The 15,000-nt window shown below is 38.7% G+C and overlaps 1 protein-coding gene across 4 annotated transcripts in view; it reads left to right on the top strand.

Moving 5' to 3' along the window:
- Positions 1–15,000, top strand: part of LOC137648021 (spermidine/spermine N(1)-acetyltransferase-like protein 1) — a 53,718-nt gene that overhangs the window by 13,078 nt on the left and 25,640 nt on the right. For 3 of the 4 annotated variants that reach the window (XM_068380968.1, XM_068380977.1, XM_068380972.1), the window contains exons 2-3: positions 5,951–6,064; positions 6,726–6,931. In XM_068380968.1, coding sequence (XP_068237069.1) covers positions 5,951–6,064; positions 6,726–6,931 — 320 coding nt within the window. Of the gene's footprint in view, positions 1–5,587; positions 5,726–5,950; positions 6,065–6,725; positions 6,932–15,000 lie in introns of those variants that run through there. The other variant, XM_068380975.1, reaches the window with a different exon arrangement.

The following is a 15,000-nucleotide window of genomic DNA, read 5'->3' as shown; positions in this document are numbered from 1 at the left end:
GCAGCTGTGCAGTAAAACGGCACGAGGGATGTGAAAGGCCGTGAATGAAATCAAACACCTGTCGGCGCATGGGAGCAGGAATCCAAGGTCGCTGTCTACCAGTACAGACATCACAGAGGAGGGTGGTGTTGGAGTCTTCGAGGGGAAAGTCTTCCCAACGGAGGGACATGCAGGATGTCCTACAAGCTGGATACTCTGGATCCTGTCGTTGGGCTTCAGCCAGGGCGTTGTAATCCAATCCCAGTTGAACGGCAGCCAACGTGTTTCTTGACAGGACATCGGCAACGGGATTCATTTTCCCAGGGACGTATTGGAGGGTGCAATTGTATTCAGCCACGGCGGAGAGATGTCGGTGTTGACGGGCGGACCAGGCATCAGACTGTCGAGTGAAGGCGTGCACCAGAGGCATGTGGTCTGTGTGAATGACGAAGGGCGTACCTTCTTAGAAATGGCGAAAGTGACGGACAGCCAAGTGCACCGCCAGCAATTCTCGATCGAAGGTAGAATAACCCGATTCTGCCTTGGACAGTTTTCTGCTGAAGAAGGCCAATGGGCGGGGCGAGCCTTTGACCCCCGCTCGAGTATTGCACCAATAGCGAGAGGGGAGTGTGTGATAGGGAAAGTGGGAGCTGCAGCAGTTGATAGGGCCTTCTTTGCATTGCAGAAGGCTGCTTCTTGAAGGGGACCCCACTTTAGGAGGCGTAGAGGGGAGCAAGAGTGGAGGCAATGGCTCGCAGAAAACGGTGATAATAGTTGATCATGCCCAAGAATTCCTACAGAGCTTTGACGGTCGAGGACGCGGGGAAGTTCTGAACGGCTGCTACCTTCTCAGGGAGGGGATGGACTCCTTCAGGAGTGATACGGTGCCCTAAGAACGACACTTCGTTGGCGCCAAAGGTACACTTGTTGTACCGGACTACAAGGCCGTTTTGTTGCAGGCGGTCGAGCACGATGCGCAGGTGACGGAGGTGTTCCTCTTTTGAGGAGGAGAACACAAGTATGTCATTCACATAACATACACAGAAAGGGAGGTCCCCTAACATGCCATCCATGAGACGTTGAAACGTGGCCCCAGCATTACGAAGGCAAAAACAGGAGTAATTGAAGGTGTATGTACCAAACGGAGTGGTGATGGCGGTCTTTGGGATGTCTTCTGGGTTCATAGGCACCTGATAATACCCCTTCAGGAGGTAGAGCGTAGAGAAAACCGGTTCTGTTTGCATGTTCAGGCGCCTGTAATCCCTGCACGGACGGAGGGAGCCGTCTTTCTTCAGAACGATGTGTAAAGGTGACGACCATGGGGTGGAGGCCTTTTGGCAAAGACCCATTTCCTCCATTTCGGCAAACGTCTGTTTGGCGGCTGCCAATTGTTCCGGTGCCAGACGTCTGAATTTTGCAAAGACTGGGGGTCCCGTCGTCTTGATATGGTGATAAATACCGTGCTTGGCAGGAACCGTGGCCGTTTGGCGAAGTTCTGGATGGAAAACTTCCGGGTACGACGTGAGGAGGTGGGCGTAGGCATCCGTGCGTGCGCTGATGTGGAGAGCGAGGTTAGAGGGGGCAGGTTGAAGAGGTGTCGACAAGTACGAGTCTGCGTTGACCAATCGTCGGTGGGCAACATCGACCAGAAGGTGGAAATGAGAGAGGAAATTCGCACCGAGGATTGGCATTGTGACGTCAGCAACGAGAAACTTCCAATTGAATTTACCGTTTCCGATAATGTGAGGTTCTCGTAACCGTAGGTGGGTATCGCAGATCCGTTGGCAGCTACCAAGCGGACGTCGGCAGATGTAGACAGACTACGTCGTGCCTTGAAGAGTTTCCTTGGCAAAAGAGAACGACAAGCACCCGTGTCTACCAAAAATCGCACGCCCGTTCCTACATCCTGTAAAAGAAAAGATTAGAAACATGGGAGGCCACCGCCACAAGCGATGGCCTACTTACACGTTTTTTGGCCACTGACAATCCTTGGCACATTTCTTCGCGGTTGCCACGAATCTGAAGTGGTAGTAGCAAATCTACGGTGGATGGGAGGTAGTAAGTGGCTGTAGAAGTCTTTCGTTGGGGCGCGAGCGATGGGTGGGTGGTGGGCGGCTTTGTCGCCGCTTCGGCACATCACGGGGTAGGCGTGTATGTCCTACGGCATTCATGTCAGCTTCGGTTGACGTTGAATAGGCATCCTCGTCGTCAAGGGTGGAGGCGTTGATGGAGGTCTTGAATTGGCTGTCCATAAGGGCGTCGGCTTTGGTCATCAAGTCCTTTATGGGTAAACTATCGACATCGAGTATGGCATCGCGTACAGGTTCTGGTAAACAACATATCCAAAGGGCACGAAGTAGGTTCACCTCACGAGGAGAGCCGTCTGCGGCAGATTGAAGGCAAGCGATACTGGTCATCTCCCTGAGGGCAAGCGAAGCCCTTTGGTCCCCCAACGGTTGTTGTGAGAGCTGAAAAAGCTTTACTATACGGGCAGCTGGCGTCATACGCTATTGGGGTGTCTCCTTGTTCATAAAGCCAGTCGGATATTTTTGGGAAGGTGTCCTCGGGTATCGCCGCGAGAACATAATCCGCTTTGGTGGTTGAGCGAGTCACGCCCCTGATACGAAACTGGACTTCTGCGCGCTGAAACCAAGCAAACGCCTCTCCGCTGGCAAACAATGAAAGTTTGAATGGAGCGGCTGCAGCACCAACTGCCGTAGAGTCCGTCATAGTACCAACGAGGGGGTGGGGGTGGAAGGCGGTGGGAGCGAGTCGACTTCCGGGGTCACCAATGGGACGAGCCGAGAGCAGGTTGTGAACTCAAAGGCAGGATGCAATCAACTGAGTTGTTTATTAAGGAACACTCTCCTTTATATACAAAACCTCAAGGCAACAGGACATAACATGTTCGAGAGACAGACAATATTACAGAGCAAAACCAGAGACATGATCATTCAGGTTCTTTTTAGTGTGAGGGAAGAGCGCAGATACAAGCATAATATATGCAAAATAATTATGTACAATTGTGTGACACACGGTTGGTACTGATGTTTGGGGGAGCCTATAAGTGTACCTGCTGAGTCATCAGCAGCCATTACCTACCTTTCTTGGTCCTAGCTTGGGTGAAGAGGGGTTTTGAGCGCTGACCATATGTAATATGGTCAGTCTCTGGGGCATTTTCTTGCTTGATAGGGCAATGAAACTGTCCCTGGCCTCTGTCATCCTTGAGCGGCAGAGAAAACAAAACAAAAAATAAGATAAGTTCATTATCCAATGAGAACATGAATGTTAAATACTGAAAGATTTTGTTCTATTTTTCTAAGTAATCAGCGTTTTACTTAGGTTTCAACTTATCTATTTTTCTAAATCCTTTACCGTCATTCAAAATTAAAAGTATGTTCAATATTGCAATATTTTATTTTCCTAGATATCAAACTAAAACAACATTGGTATTTTATCGCAACTAATCGATGCGTATCATGATAAATTGCATATCTTTGAACATTATCATTCAAGGCATGCTAGTAAACAAATGCATAAACAAACATCTCAATGCAATAGATAAGGGCAGATAGTTTTATATTTGATTACGTAAGTTCAATAAATGATTTCGTTAGTAACTGAAGTGATTTTTTTATAGAGCTTAGCAGTATCGATGGTTATTATAGCGCTATCTTTGGTATGATAAAAAAAAATTTTGATAAATTTACGACTAAATTAACCTAGTTTACATCACATGATTTGTCTGCTTATGCTGAAAAAAACATAAAGTAATGAATATGTAGGTACAGTGTTACTGCCTGTTAGAGAGAGTGTGTGTGTGTGTGTGTGTGTGTGTGTGTGTGTGTTTCTGTACATATCTTTAAGGGGATTTATAATATAGGCTCCATGTGTGACGTCAGATAAAAATTTAAATCCAATGCGACGAAATAGTTAGTTCCTTTGCTCACTGCAACCTCACCATCTTTGTGAGCTAAGGATGGGGTGTTTGGGAGAGTCTCTAGGTCTACCTGCTGAGTCATCAGCAGCCATTGCCTACCTTCCTTGGTCCTAGCTTGGGTAGAGTGGGGGCTTGGGTGCTGATCATATGTAATAAGGTTAGTCTCTAGGGCATTCTCCTGCTTGATAGGGCAATATCACTGCCCTTTGCCTTTTCCATTCATGAGCAGCATAAAATAAAAAATAAGATAAGTTCATTATCCAATGAGAACAGATGAAGGCTGAATGCTGGAAACTTTTTTTGTTCTATATTTTTGCCTAACTAATCAGCGTTTTACTTAAGTTTGAACTTATCTAATTCCCTAAATCCTCTACCGTCTTTCCAGGTTAAAAGTATGTTCGATATTCCAAGGTTTTATCTTTCAAGTTATAAAACTCAAACAAAATAAGTTTTTTATCCCAATAATTCATCGATGCGTATCATGATAGATTGTATATCTTTGATCATTGTTTTTGAAGGCATGCCAGTAAACAAAACAAATACATAAAAACATCGCGATGCAATAGGTAAAGACCGATAGTTTTATTTTTGATTACGTAAGTTCAATAAATGATTTTGTCAGTAACTGAAGTTATTTTTTTTTTCAAAGCTTAGCAATACCGATGGTTATTATAACACTATCATTAGTAATCTAAAGCCAAATTTTCAAAAATTTTTTTGGCTTAATTACCCTAATTTACATAACATGATTTTTCTACTAATGTTGGAAAAAACCTAAAGTAATGAATATGTAGATATAGTGTGACTACCTGTTAGAGAGAGAGAGAGAGAGAGAGAGAGAGAGAGAGAGAGAGAGAGAGAGAGAGAGAGAGAGAGAGAGAGAGAGAGTACGTCTGTGTGTTTGTACATATCTCTAAGGGGATTTATAATATAAGCTCCATATGTGACGTCACAGAAATATCTAGATTCAATGCGCCGAGATTTGTGACGCCGAATAAAAAACTCAATATCACTAAGGCTGACTATGCTACTGTTTTTCTTTAGGTGTTCAAAGTAAAAAGTATGGATTATTTACTTGATTTGTGATATTGTAATAAAATGTACGAAAGGAGTTGGCGAGGGTTGTTTAGCATATGTCGAAGGGCCGAAAGAAGCCCAATGTCTATGGGCTGCACCATGAGGTAATTCTGTAATGGGTGTAGGAACTAGTAAAAATCTAGGCCGTAAAAATGATTATGTAATTTGATTTTTGATTCAGAGATTTATTTATATCTTAGTAATATTTGTTTCTTTACAAAATAGTTTGTTTTGAATATATAGAAACAATTCTTATGAACATCTTTGGAAATTATGTAAATGCAATTTTTTTTTCTTTTTTTTTTTTTTTGTATTGCAAAGTTGCTTACGAAGTTTTTAAAGTAATCAGTAAACCTTAAGTTTGTCTTACGCAAATCGGACTAGATTTCAACCAGTTGTTCGGAAGGCAGCAGATTAAAGGAAAGTGTCATGTTGTCATCATATCTCTGATCTCTCTGATTATTTTAGAATTGATCTTACGGAACTGAATTGATGCTGCAATTATCTGACAATTTATGATGACGTGTATTTTTTGGAAAGGGTTTGTACTAGGTTTTTGGAGAAAGGTCAGTAAGGGACGAATGAGAGTACAGGTGAGAAGACTGTGCAATTGACCCAAGATGATAAGATAAAAGGGGCTCAAGTGTGCCGGTATCACCAACAAACAACTAGAAGGATGGATCTCAAGAAGTCTGATTTATCATTACTCTCACTGACCCTGTCTCCTTGGTGAATATCCATTTCCGTAATCATTTGTGTGGTAACAGTTTAATGACAGGAACATATGCGTAGCTATTATTATTATTATTATTATTATTATTATTATTATTATTATTATTATTATTATTATTATTATTATTATTATATTGGAAATTTAAATGAAATTGTGGCCGTTGAGTAGCATGTGAAATTGCTTGATATTGAAAATGTTTATATTTTAATTTGTTTTTGCAGGTAAAATGAAGCCGTCAACCGTGAGAGAGGCCAAACTATCAGACTGCCAGATTTTGGCAAATCTAATGCAAGAATCTGGAAAGGAACAAGAAAGAGGAGTGTTAACATGCAAAGGTAACGACAAATTTAAACATTTCATGAATGAAATCAGAAATTTGTATGAGTACTAGGAATTTCCTATTTAAAATGTATGGCATAATTTTAAACTTTTATCAATGAATTGTTGTAAACTTTTCATGAATCAAATCGAACATTTGTGTGTCTTTGTGGCTACATGAGTAGTAGGATCTTTCTACTTGAGATATCATGCATAATTTTAAACCTTTATTAATGAATGAAAGATATTCTACTTGGTATAAGCCTATTCTTGTCTTTTCGTTAAAAGACAATGGACAATTTTATCTCGGAATCTACTGTCTTAGTTTTCCTTAATAAGTTTGACCGAATAATTGTCATCTATTTTACACATCTCCCTTTCTGATTATGGAATCTTTAACATGGTAAAAGAGTTTGTGTATCGCCATGATCAACAAAGCTGTACTAGTTAGGGCCACCCATACGAAGTTGGTTTGCTGTGAGTGATCAGACGAAAATCTCCCACCACCACCAATCCACAGTGGCCAGCATGACGAAGAAAACTGGACAAACACAAGACATGAATAAAGACATATCTTATGTCTATCCAGCAATTAACTAGAAACGGTTGCATTTGCTGTTTTTGTTGTTGTTGTTGTTGTTGTTGTTAATGCCCTTGTTGTTGTTTTCTTTTTTACAGATTTAGAGAAAAAATTATTTGGAAACCATCCCGTCGTGAAAATTATCATCAGTGAAAATGAGGAGGGCGTGATATGCGGATATCTACTTTACAACTACCGATATAGCACGATTATCGGTCTCGTAGCTTTCCTAGCAGACATTTACGTCATTCCTGAGCACAGGAGGAGAGGCGTCGCTACTGCCATGTGGAATGCAATGGTTAAGGTAAGTAAACTAGACACTAGCTGTTATTACTTAAGCTGATTGTCAGAATGTGTCTGTCTCCATAAGAAATTGCTTTTTAGGTATTTGAATCCTTGGAGGTATTATTTCCGCCTATGTGTTTAATTTATTTATTCATATTTAGATTTTAGGTACACACAAAAACAGGTATCGATAAACTCTTAAACACACAATCACATAAATGCACATACACACAAATATATATATATATATATATATATATATATATATATATATATATATATATATATATATATATATATATATATATATATATATATATATATATATGCATATATACTACGGAAAAGCTCTTGATTCTGTATGAACTTCAGCTGAAAGGAAAGATTTTCAAATGCAGTGAATAAATGTTTTTTATGTTATAACACACGAAGCTATCTATACGGGTAATACAGCAATCCTAACTCTACATAAAGATAGGGAGATAATTCCCATTGAGAGAGGAGTTAGAGAGGGAGACCCCATCTATCCTAAATTATTCACAGGAGGAGTTTTTAAGAATTTACGTTGGGAAAATGCAGGAATTAACGTTAATGGGGAATACCTTGACAATTTAAGATTTCCAGATAACAGTTATATTTAGTGAATTATTGAAGGAATTGTAAAAGCTGATAGAAGAGTTGAATAGAAAAAAAAATAGTAGAAATTTAGGCCTGAAAATTAATTGGAGTAAAATTAAGATAATATCGAATAAAATGGCAGATAAACAACAAATAAGGATTATGGAAGAATTTCAGATATTGTTAATGAATATACATAGTTAAGACAGAGAGCAATTGTTTTTCCAGGACATGAAACCTGAATTAAAAGGATAACCATAGGATGGAGAGCTTCTGGTAAACAAAATGAGATTAGAAAAAGCAAAATACCACTTTCGCTAAAGGGGAGAATAACCAAATGATCCTACCAGTATCAACTTATGCATCAGAAACTTAGAGCCTTACTAAAGCCTTAGAAAACAAGATAGTTGCAACTCAAATAACTAGGGAAAAAGTTATTTTGGGAACAACACTAAAAGGCAAAAAAATAGCAACAGGATACGAGAGCTAATTAAAGTAAAAAATATTCTAACAAGTAAGGAAAAGAAAATGGTCGACAACATGACATATAATGAGAATAGAAGATAATAGATGAACAAAAACAATAACAGAATGGGTCCCTAGAGATTACAAACGAAGCATGGGAAATAAAGTAACATGATTGATTGCCATAGAAAGACTATAAACAGGCGGGAGAGAAAGCACATACCTAAGGCCTTAGTCGTGCAGTGGGATATTAACGTGAATGATGATGATGATGATGACATATATATATATATATATATATATATATATATATATATATATATATATATATATATATATATATATATATATATATATATATATATATACATATATATGTATATATATATATATATATATATATATATATATATATATATATATATGTGTGTGTGTGTGTGTGTGTAGATATATACATATATATATATATATATATATATATATATATATATATATATATATATATATATATATATATATATATATATATATATATACACACACAGTATATATGTATATATATATATATATATATATATATATATATATATATATATATATATATATATATATATATATATATATATATATATACATATATATATTATATATATACATTATTTATATATATATATATATATATATATATATATATATATATATATATATATATATATACATTATATATATATATATACATACTGTATATATACGTATATATATATATATATATATATATATATATATATATATATATATATATATATATATATATGTATATATATACATATATATATACATATATATTTATATATATATATATATATATATATATATATATATATATATATGTGTGTGTGTGTAGGTATATATATAAATATAAATATATATATATATATATATATATATATATATATATATATATATATATATATATATATATATTTATATATATACATATATATATATGTACATACATACATATACCAAGGCACTTCCCCCAATTTTGGGGCATAGCCGACATCAACAAATGAAATAAAACAAAAAAGGGGGACCTCTACTCTCTACGTTCCTCCAGCCTAACAAGGAACTCAACCGAGTTCAGCTGGTACTGCTAGGGTGCCACAGCCCACCTTCCCACATTATCCACCACAGATGAAGCTTCATAATACTGAATCCCCTACTGCTGCTACCTCCGCGGTCATCTAAGGCAGCAGCAGGGCCTACCGGAACTGCGTCACAATCGCTCGCCATTCATTCCTATTTCTAGCACGCTCTCTTGCCTCTTTCATATCTATCCTCCTATCACCCAGAGCTTTCATCACTCCATCTATCCACCCAAACCTTGGCCTTCCTCTTTTACTTCTCTCATCAACTCTTGCATTCATCACCTTCTTTAGCAGACAGCCATTTTCCATTCTCTCAACATGGCCAAACCACCTCAACATATTCATAACCACTCTAGCTGCTAACTCATTTCTTACACCCGTTCTCACTCTCACCACTTCGTTCCTAACCCTATCTACTCGAGATACACCAGTCATACTCCTTAGACACTTCATCTCAAACACATTCAATTTCATTCCCCACAACTCCGATCCATACATCATAGTTGGTACAATCACTTTCTCATATATAACTCTTTTTACATTCATGCCCAACCCTGTATTTTTTACTACTCCCTTAACTGCCCCCAACACTTTGCAACCTACATTCACTCTCTGACGTACATCTGCTTCCACTCCACCATTTGCTGCAACAACAGACCCCAAGTACTTAAACTGATCCACTTACTCAAGTAACTATTCAACATGACATTCAACCTTGCCACACCTTCCCTTCTCGTATATATCATAACCTTACTCTTACCTACATTAACTCTCAACTTCCTTCTCTCGCAAACTATTCCAAATTCTGTTACTAATCGGCCAAGCTTCTCTTCTGTGTCTGCAACCAGTACAGTATCATCCGCAAACAACAACTGATTTACCTCCAATTCATGGTCATTCTCGTCTACCCGTTTGAATCCTCGTCCAAGCACTCGAGCATTCACCTCTCTCACCACTCCATCAACATACAAGTTAAACAACCACGGTGACATCACACATCCCTGTCTCAACCCCACTCTCACCAGAAACCAATCACTCACTTCATTTCCTATCCTAACACATGCTTTACTACCTTTGTAGAAACTTTTCACTGCTTGCAACCACTTTCCACCAACTCCATATAACCTCATCACATTCCATATTGCTTCCCTATCAACTCTATCATACGCTTTCTTCAGATCCATAAACGCAACATACACATAAATATTTCTTGCACATCTGCCTTACTGTAAAAATCAGATTCATACAACCCCTACCTCTTCTAAAACCACCTTGTATTTCTAAGATTGCATTCTCTATTTTATCCTTGATCCTATTAATCATTACTCTATTATACACTTTTCCAACTACGCTTAACAAACTAATACCTCTTGAATTACAACACTCATGCACATCTCCCTTACCCTTATATAGGGGTACAATACATGCACAAACCTAATCTACTGGTATTATTGACAACACAAAATACATATTAAACAATCTCACCAACCATTCAAGTACAGTCACACCCCCTTCCTTCAACATCTCAGCTTTCACACCATCCATACCAGATGCTTTTCCTACTCTCGTTTCATCTAGTGTTCTCCTCACTTCCTCTCTTGTAATTTCTCTCTCATTCTCATTACCCATCACCGGCACCTCAACACCTGCAACAGCAATTATATCTACCTCCCTATTATCCTCAACATACAGAAAACTTTCAAAATATACCGCCCATCTTTTCCTTGCCTCCTCTCCTTTTAACAACCTCCCATTTCCATCTTTCACCGTCTCTTCAATTCTTTAACCAGCCTTCCTTACTCTCTTCACTTCTTTCCAAAACTTCTTCTTATTCTCTTCATATGAATGACCCCATCCCTGACCCCACCTCAGGTCAGCTGCCCTCTTTGCCTCACGTACCTTGCGCTTTACTTCCACATTTTTCTCTTTATATCTTTCATACTTCTCTACACTATTACTCTGCAGTCATTCTTCAAAAGCAATCTTTTTCTCTTCCACTTTTACCTTCACTCCTTCATTCCACCATTCACTGCCCTTCCTCATGCTGCCTCCAACAACCTTCTTGCCACACACATCACTTGCAATCCCAACAAAATTTTCTTTTACTAACTTCCACTCCTCCTCTAAATTGCCAGTTTTTCTTACTTTCACTTCGTCATATGTCATTTTCAACCTTTCTTGATATTTACTTTTACCCCCGGTTTTATTAGCTCTTCAAACCTCACTAGCACCCTTTTACATTCACCTACTCTATTCCCCCACTCTTTTTCTACAACTAATTTTCCTTCCACCAAAAAATGATCAGACATACCGTTAGCCATACCCCTAAACACGTGCACGTCTTTCAATCTTCCAAACATTCTTTTAGTTATCAACATATAATCCATTAATGCCCTTTCTACTACTCTTCCATTTGCCACTCTTACCCATGTATACTTATTTCTATCTTTCTTTTTGAAAAAAGCTATTACTTATCACCATCTCTTGCTCAACACACATATCCACCAGTCTCTCACCACTCTCTTTTCCACCTGGTACGCCATACTTCCCAATGACACCTTCTACCTCTCCAGCGCCCACTCTAGCATTTAAATCACCCATGACAACTACATAATTCCTTCTACCCAGTCCTTCTACACACCCAGTTAATTCATTCCAGAACTCATTCCTCTCTTCTTCACTTTTCTCACTACCTGGCCCATACGCACTGACAAACGCCCAACATTCCCTACCCAACCTAACCCTTACCCACATTAACCTAGATGATATCTCCTTCCATTCCACTATTTTACCTGTTATCCATTCCTTCAGCAATAAAGCCACACCCTCTTTTGCTCTTCCCCTTTCAATCCCAGACACTCTACCAGACATTTCACCAAACATCACTTCACCCTTTCCTTTTATCTTCGTCTCACACAAGGCCAATGCATCCATCCTTCTATTCCTAAACATACTTCCAATTTCACATCTTTTACTCTCTATCGTACTACATCCACGCACATTCAAACACCCCAAAACTAGAGTGTGGGGAGCAGTCACTCTCCCCCCATCTCCATCTCTTTGTTGCTGTCTCACAGGATGTAGATACAGGAGAGGGGGTTCCCAGACCCCTAATCCCGTCCCTTTTAGTCCCCTCTTACGACATGCAGGGATAACATTGGCGCTATTCTAATTTTTATATGCCCCGCGGCCACAGGGGACATATATATATATATATATATATATATATATATATATATATATATATATATATATATATATATATATATATATATATATATATATATATATATATAACAAGTAAAGTAGTGGAATTGAAGGAGATATCATCTAGGTTAATGTGGGTAAAGGTTAGGTTGGGTAGGGAATGTTAGGCTTTTGTCAGTGCGTATGGGCCAGGTTATGAGAAAAGAAGAGCGGAATGAGTTCTGGAATAAATTAACGAGGTGCGTAGAAGGTCTGGGTAGAAGGAATTATGTAGCTGTTATGGGTGTCTTAAATGCTAGAGTGGGCGCTAGAGAGGTAGAAGGTGTCATTGGGAAGTATGGCATACCAGGTGAAAATGAGAGTGGTGAGAGACTTGTAGATATGTGTTGAGCAAGAAATGGTAATAAGTTCTAGCTTTTCCAAAAAGAAAGATAAAAACAAGTATACATGGGTAAGAGGGGCAAATGGAAGAGAGGTAGAAAAGGCGTTAATGGATTATGTATTGATAACTAAAAGAATGTTTGGAAGATTGAAAGACGTGCACTTGTTTAGGGGTATGGCTAACGGTATGTCTGATAATTTTCTGGTGGAAGGAAAATTAGTTTTATCAAAAAAGTGGGGGAATAGAGTAAGTGGATGTAAAAGGGAGCTATTGAGCGTTGAAGAACTAATGAAACCTGGGGTAAAAAGTAAATATCAAGAAAGGTTGAAAATTACATATGACGAAGTGAAAGTAAGAGAAACTGGTAATTTAGAGGAGGAGTGAAAGTTTGTAAAAGAAAATTTTGTTGGGATTGCAAGTGATGTGTGTGGCAAGAAGGTTGTTGGAGGCAGCATGAGGAAGGGCAGTAAATTGTGGAATGAAGGAGTGAATGTAAAAGTAGAAGAGAAAAAGAGGGCTTTTGAAGAATGACTGCAGAGTAATAGTGTAGAGAAGCATGAAAGATATTGAGAGAAAAATGTGGAAGTAAAGCGGAAGGTAAGTGAGGCAAAGAGGGCAGTTGACCGGAGGTGGGGTCAGGGATTGAGTTATTCATATGAAGAGAATAAGGAGAAGTTTTGGAAAGAAGTGAAGAGAGTAAGGAAGGCTGGTTGTAGAATTGAAGAGACAGTGAAAGATGGAAATGGGAGGTTGTTAAAAGGAGAGGATGGAAGGATAATGTGGGCAGAATATTTTGAAAGTTTTCTGTATGTTGAGGATAATAGGGAGGTAGATATAATTGCTGTTGCAGGTGTTGAGGTGCCGGTGATGGGTAATGAGAATGAGAGAGAAATTACAATAGAGGAAGTTAGGAGAACACTAGATGAAACGAGAGTAGGAAAAGCATCTGGTATGGATGGTGTGAGAGCTGAGATATTGAAAGAAAGGGGTGAGACTATACTTGAATGGTTGGTGAGATTGTTTAATATGTGTTTTGTGTTATCAATGGTACTAGTAGATTGGGTATGTGGGTGTATTGTACCACTATACAAGGGTAAGGGAGATGTGAATGAGTGTTGTAATTCAAGGGGTATTAAATGAGTGTAGCTGGAAAAGTGTATGGTAGAGTACTGATTAATAGAATTAAGGATAAAACAGAGAATGCAATCTTAGAATTATAGGGTGGTTTTAGAAGAGGTAGGGGTTGTATGAATCAGATTTTTACAGTTAGGCAGATATGCGAGAAACATTTAGCAAAAGGTAAGGATGTGTATGTTGCGTTTATGGATCTGGAGAAAGCGTATGATAGAGTTGATAGGGAAGCAATGTGGAATGTGATGAGGTTATATGGAGCTGGTGGAAGGCTGTTACTTCACTACAAAGGTAGTTAAGCATGTGTTAGGATAGGAAATGAAGTGAGCGATTGGTTCCCGGTGAGAGTGGGACTGAGACAGAGATGTGTGATGTCACCGTGGTTGTTTAATTTGTATGTTGATGGAGTGGTGAGAGAGGTGAATGCTCGAGTTCTTGGACGTGAATTGAAACTGGTAGACGAGAACAACCATGAATGGGAGGTAAATCAGTTGTGGTTTGCGGATGATACTGTATTGGTTGCAGACGCGGAAGAGAAGCTTGGCCGATTAGTGACAGAATTTGGAAGGGTGTGTGAGAGAAGGAAGTTTAGAGTTAATGTGGGTAAGAGTAAGGTTATGAGATATACGAGAAGGGAAGGTGATGCAAGGTTGAATGTCATGTTGAATGGAGAGTTACTTGAGGATGTGGATCAGTTTAAGTACTTGGGGTCTGTTGTTGCAGCAAATGGTGGAGTGGAAGCAGATGTATGTCAGAGAGTGAATGAAGGATGCAAAGTGTTGGGGGCAATTAAGGGAGTAGTGAAAAATAGAGGGTTGGGCTTGAATGTAAAGAGAGTTCTGCATGAGAAAATGATTGTACCAACTGTGATATATGGATTGGAGTTGTGGGGAATGAAAGTGACGGAGAGACAGAAATTGAATGTGTTTGAGATGAAGTGTCTAAGGAGTATGGCTGGTGTATCTCGAGTAGATAGGACTAGGAACGAAGTAGCGAGGGTGAGAACAGGTATAAAAAATTAGTTAGTAGCTAGAGTGGATATGAATATGTTGAGGTGATTTGGCCATGTTGAGAGGATGGAAAATGACTGTCTGCTGAAGAAGGTGATGAATGCAAGAGATGATGGGAGAAGTACAA

The sequence above is a fragment of the Palaemon carinicauda genome, chromosome 1 (genome assembly GCF_036898095.1).
Source record: "Palaemon carinicauda isolate YSFRI2023 chromosome 1, ASM3689809v2, whole genome shotgun sequence".
NCBI lineage: Eukaryota > Metazoa > Arthropoda > Malacostraca > Decapoda > Palaemonidae > Palaemon > Palaemon carinicauda.
Note: the sequence above shows the minus strand (reverse complement) of the source record. Positions and strands in the feature narration are given on the sequence as shown.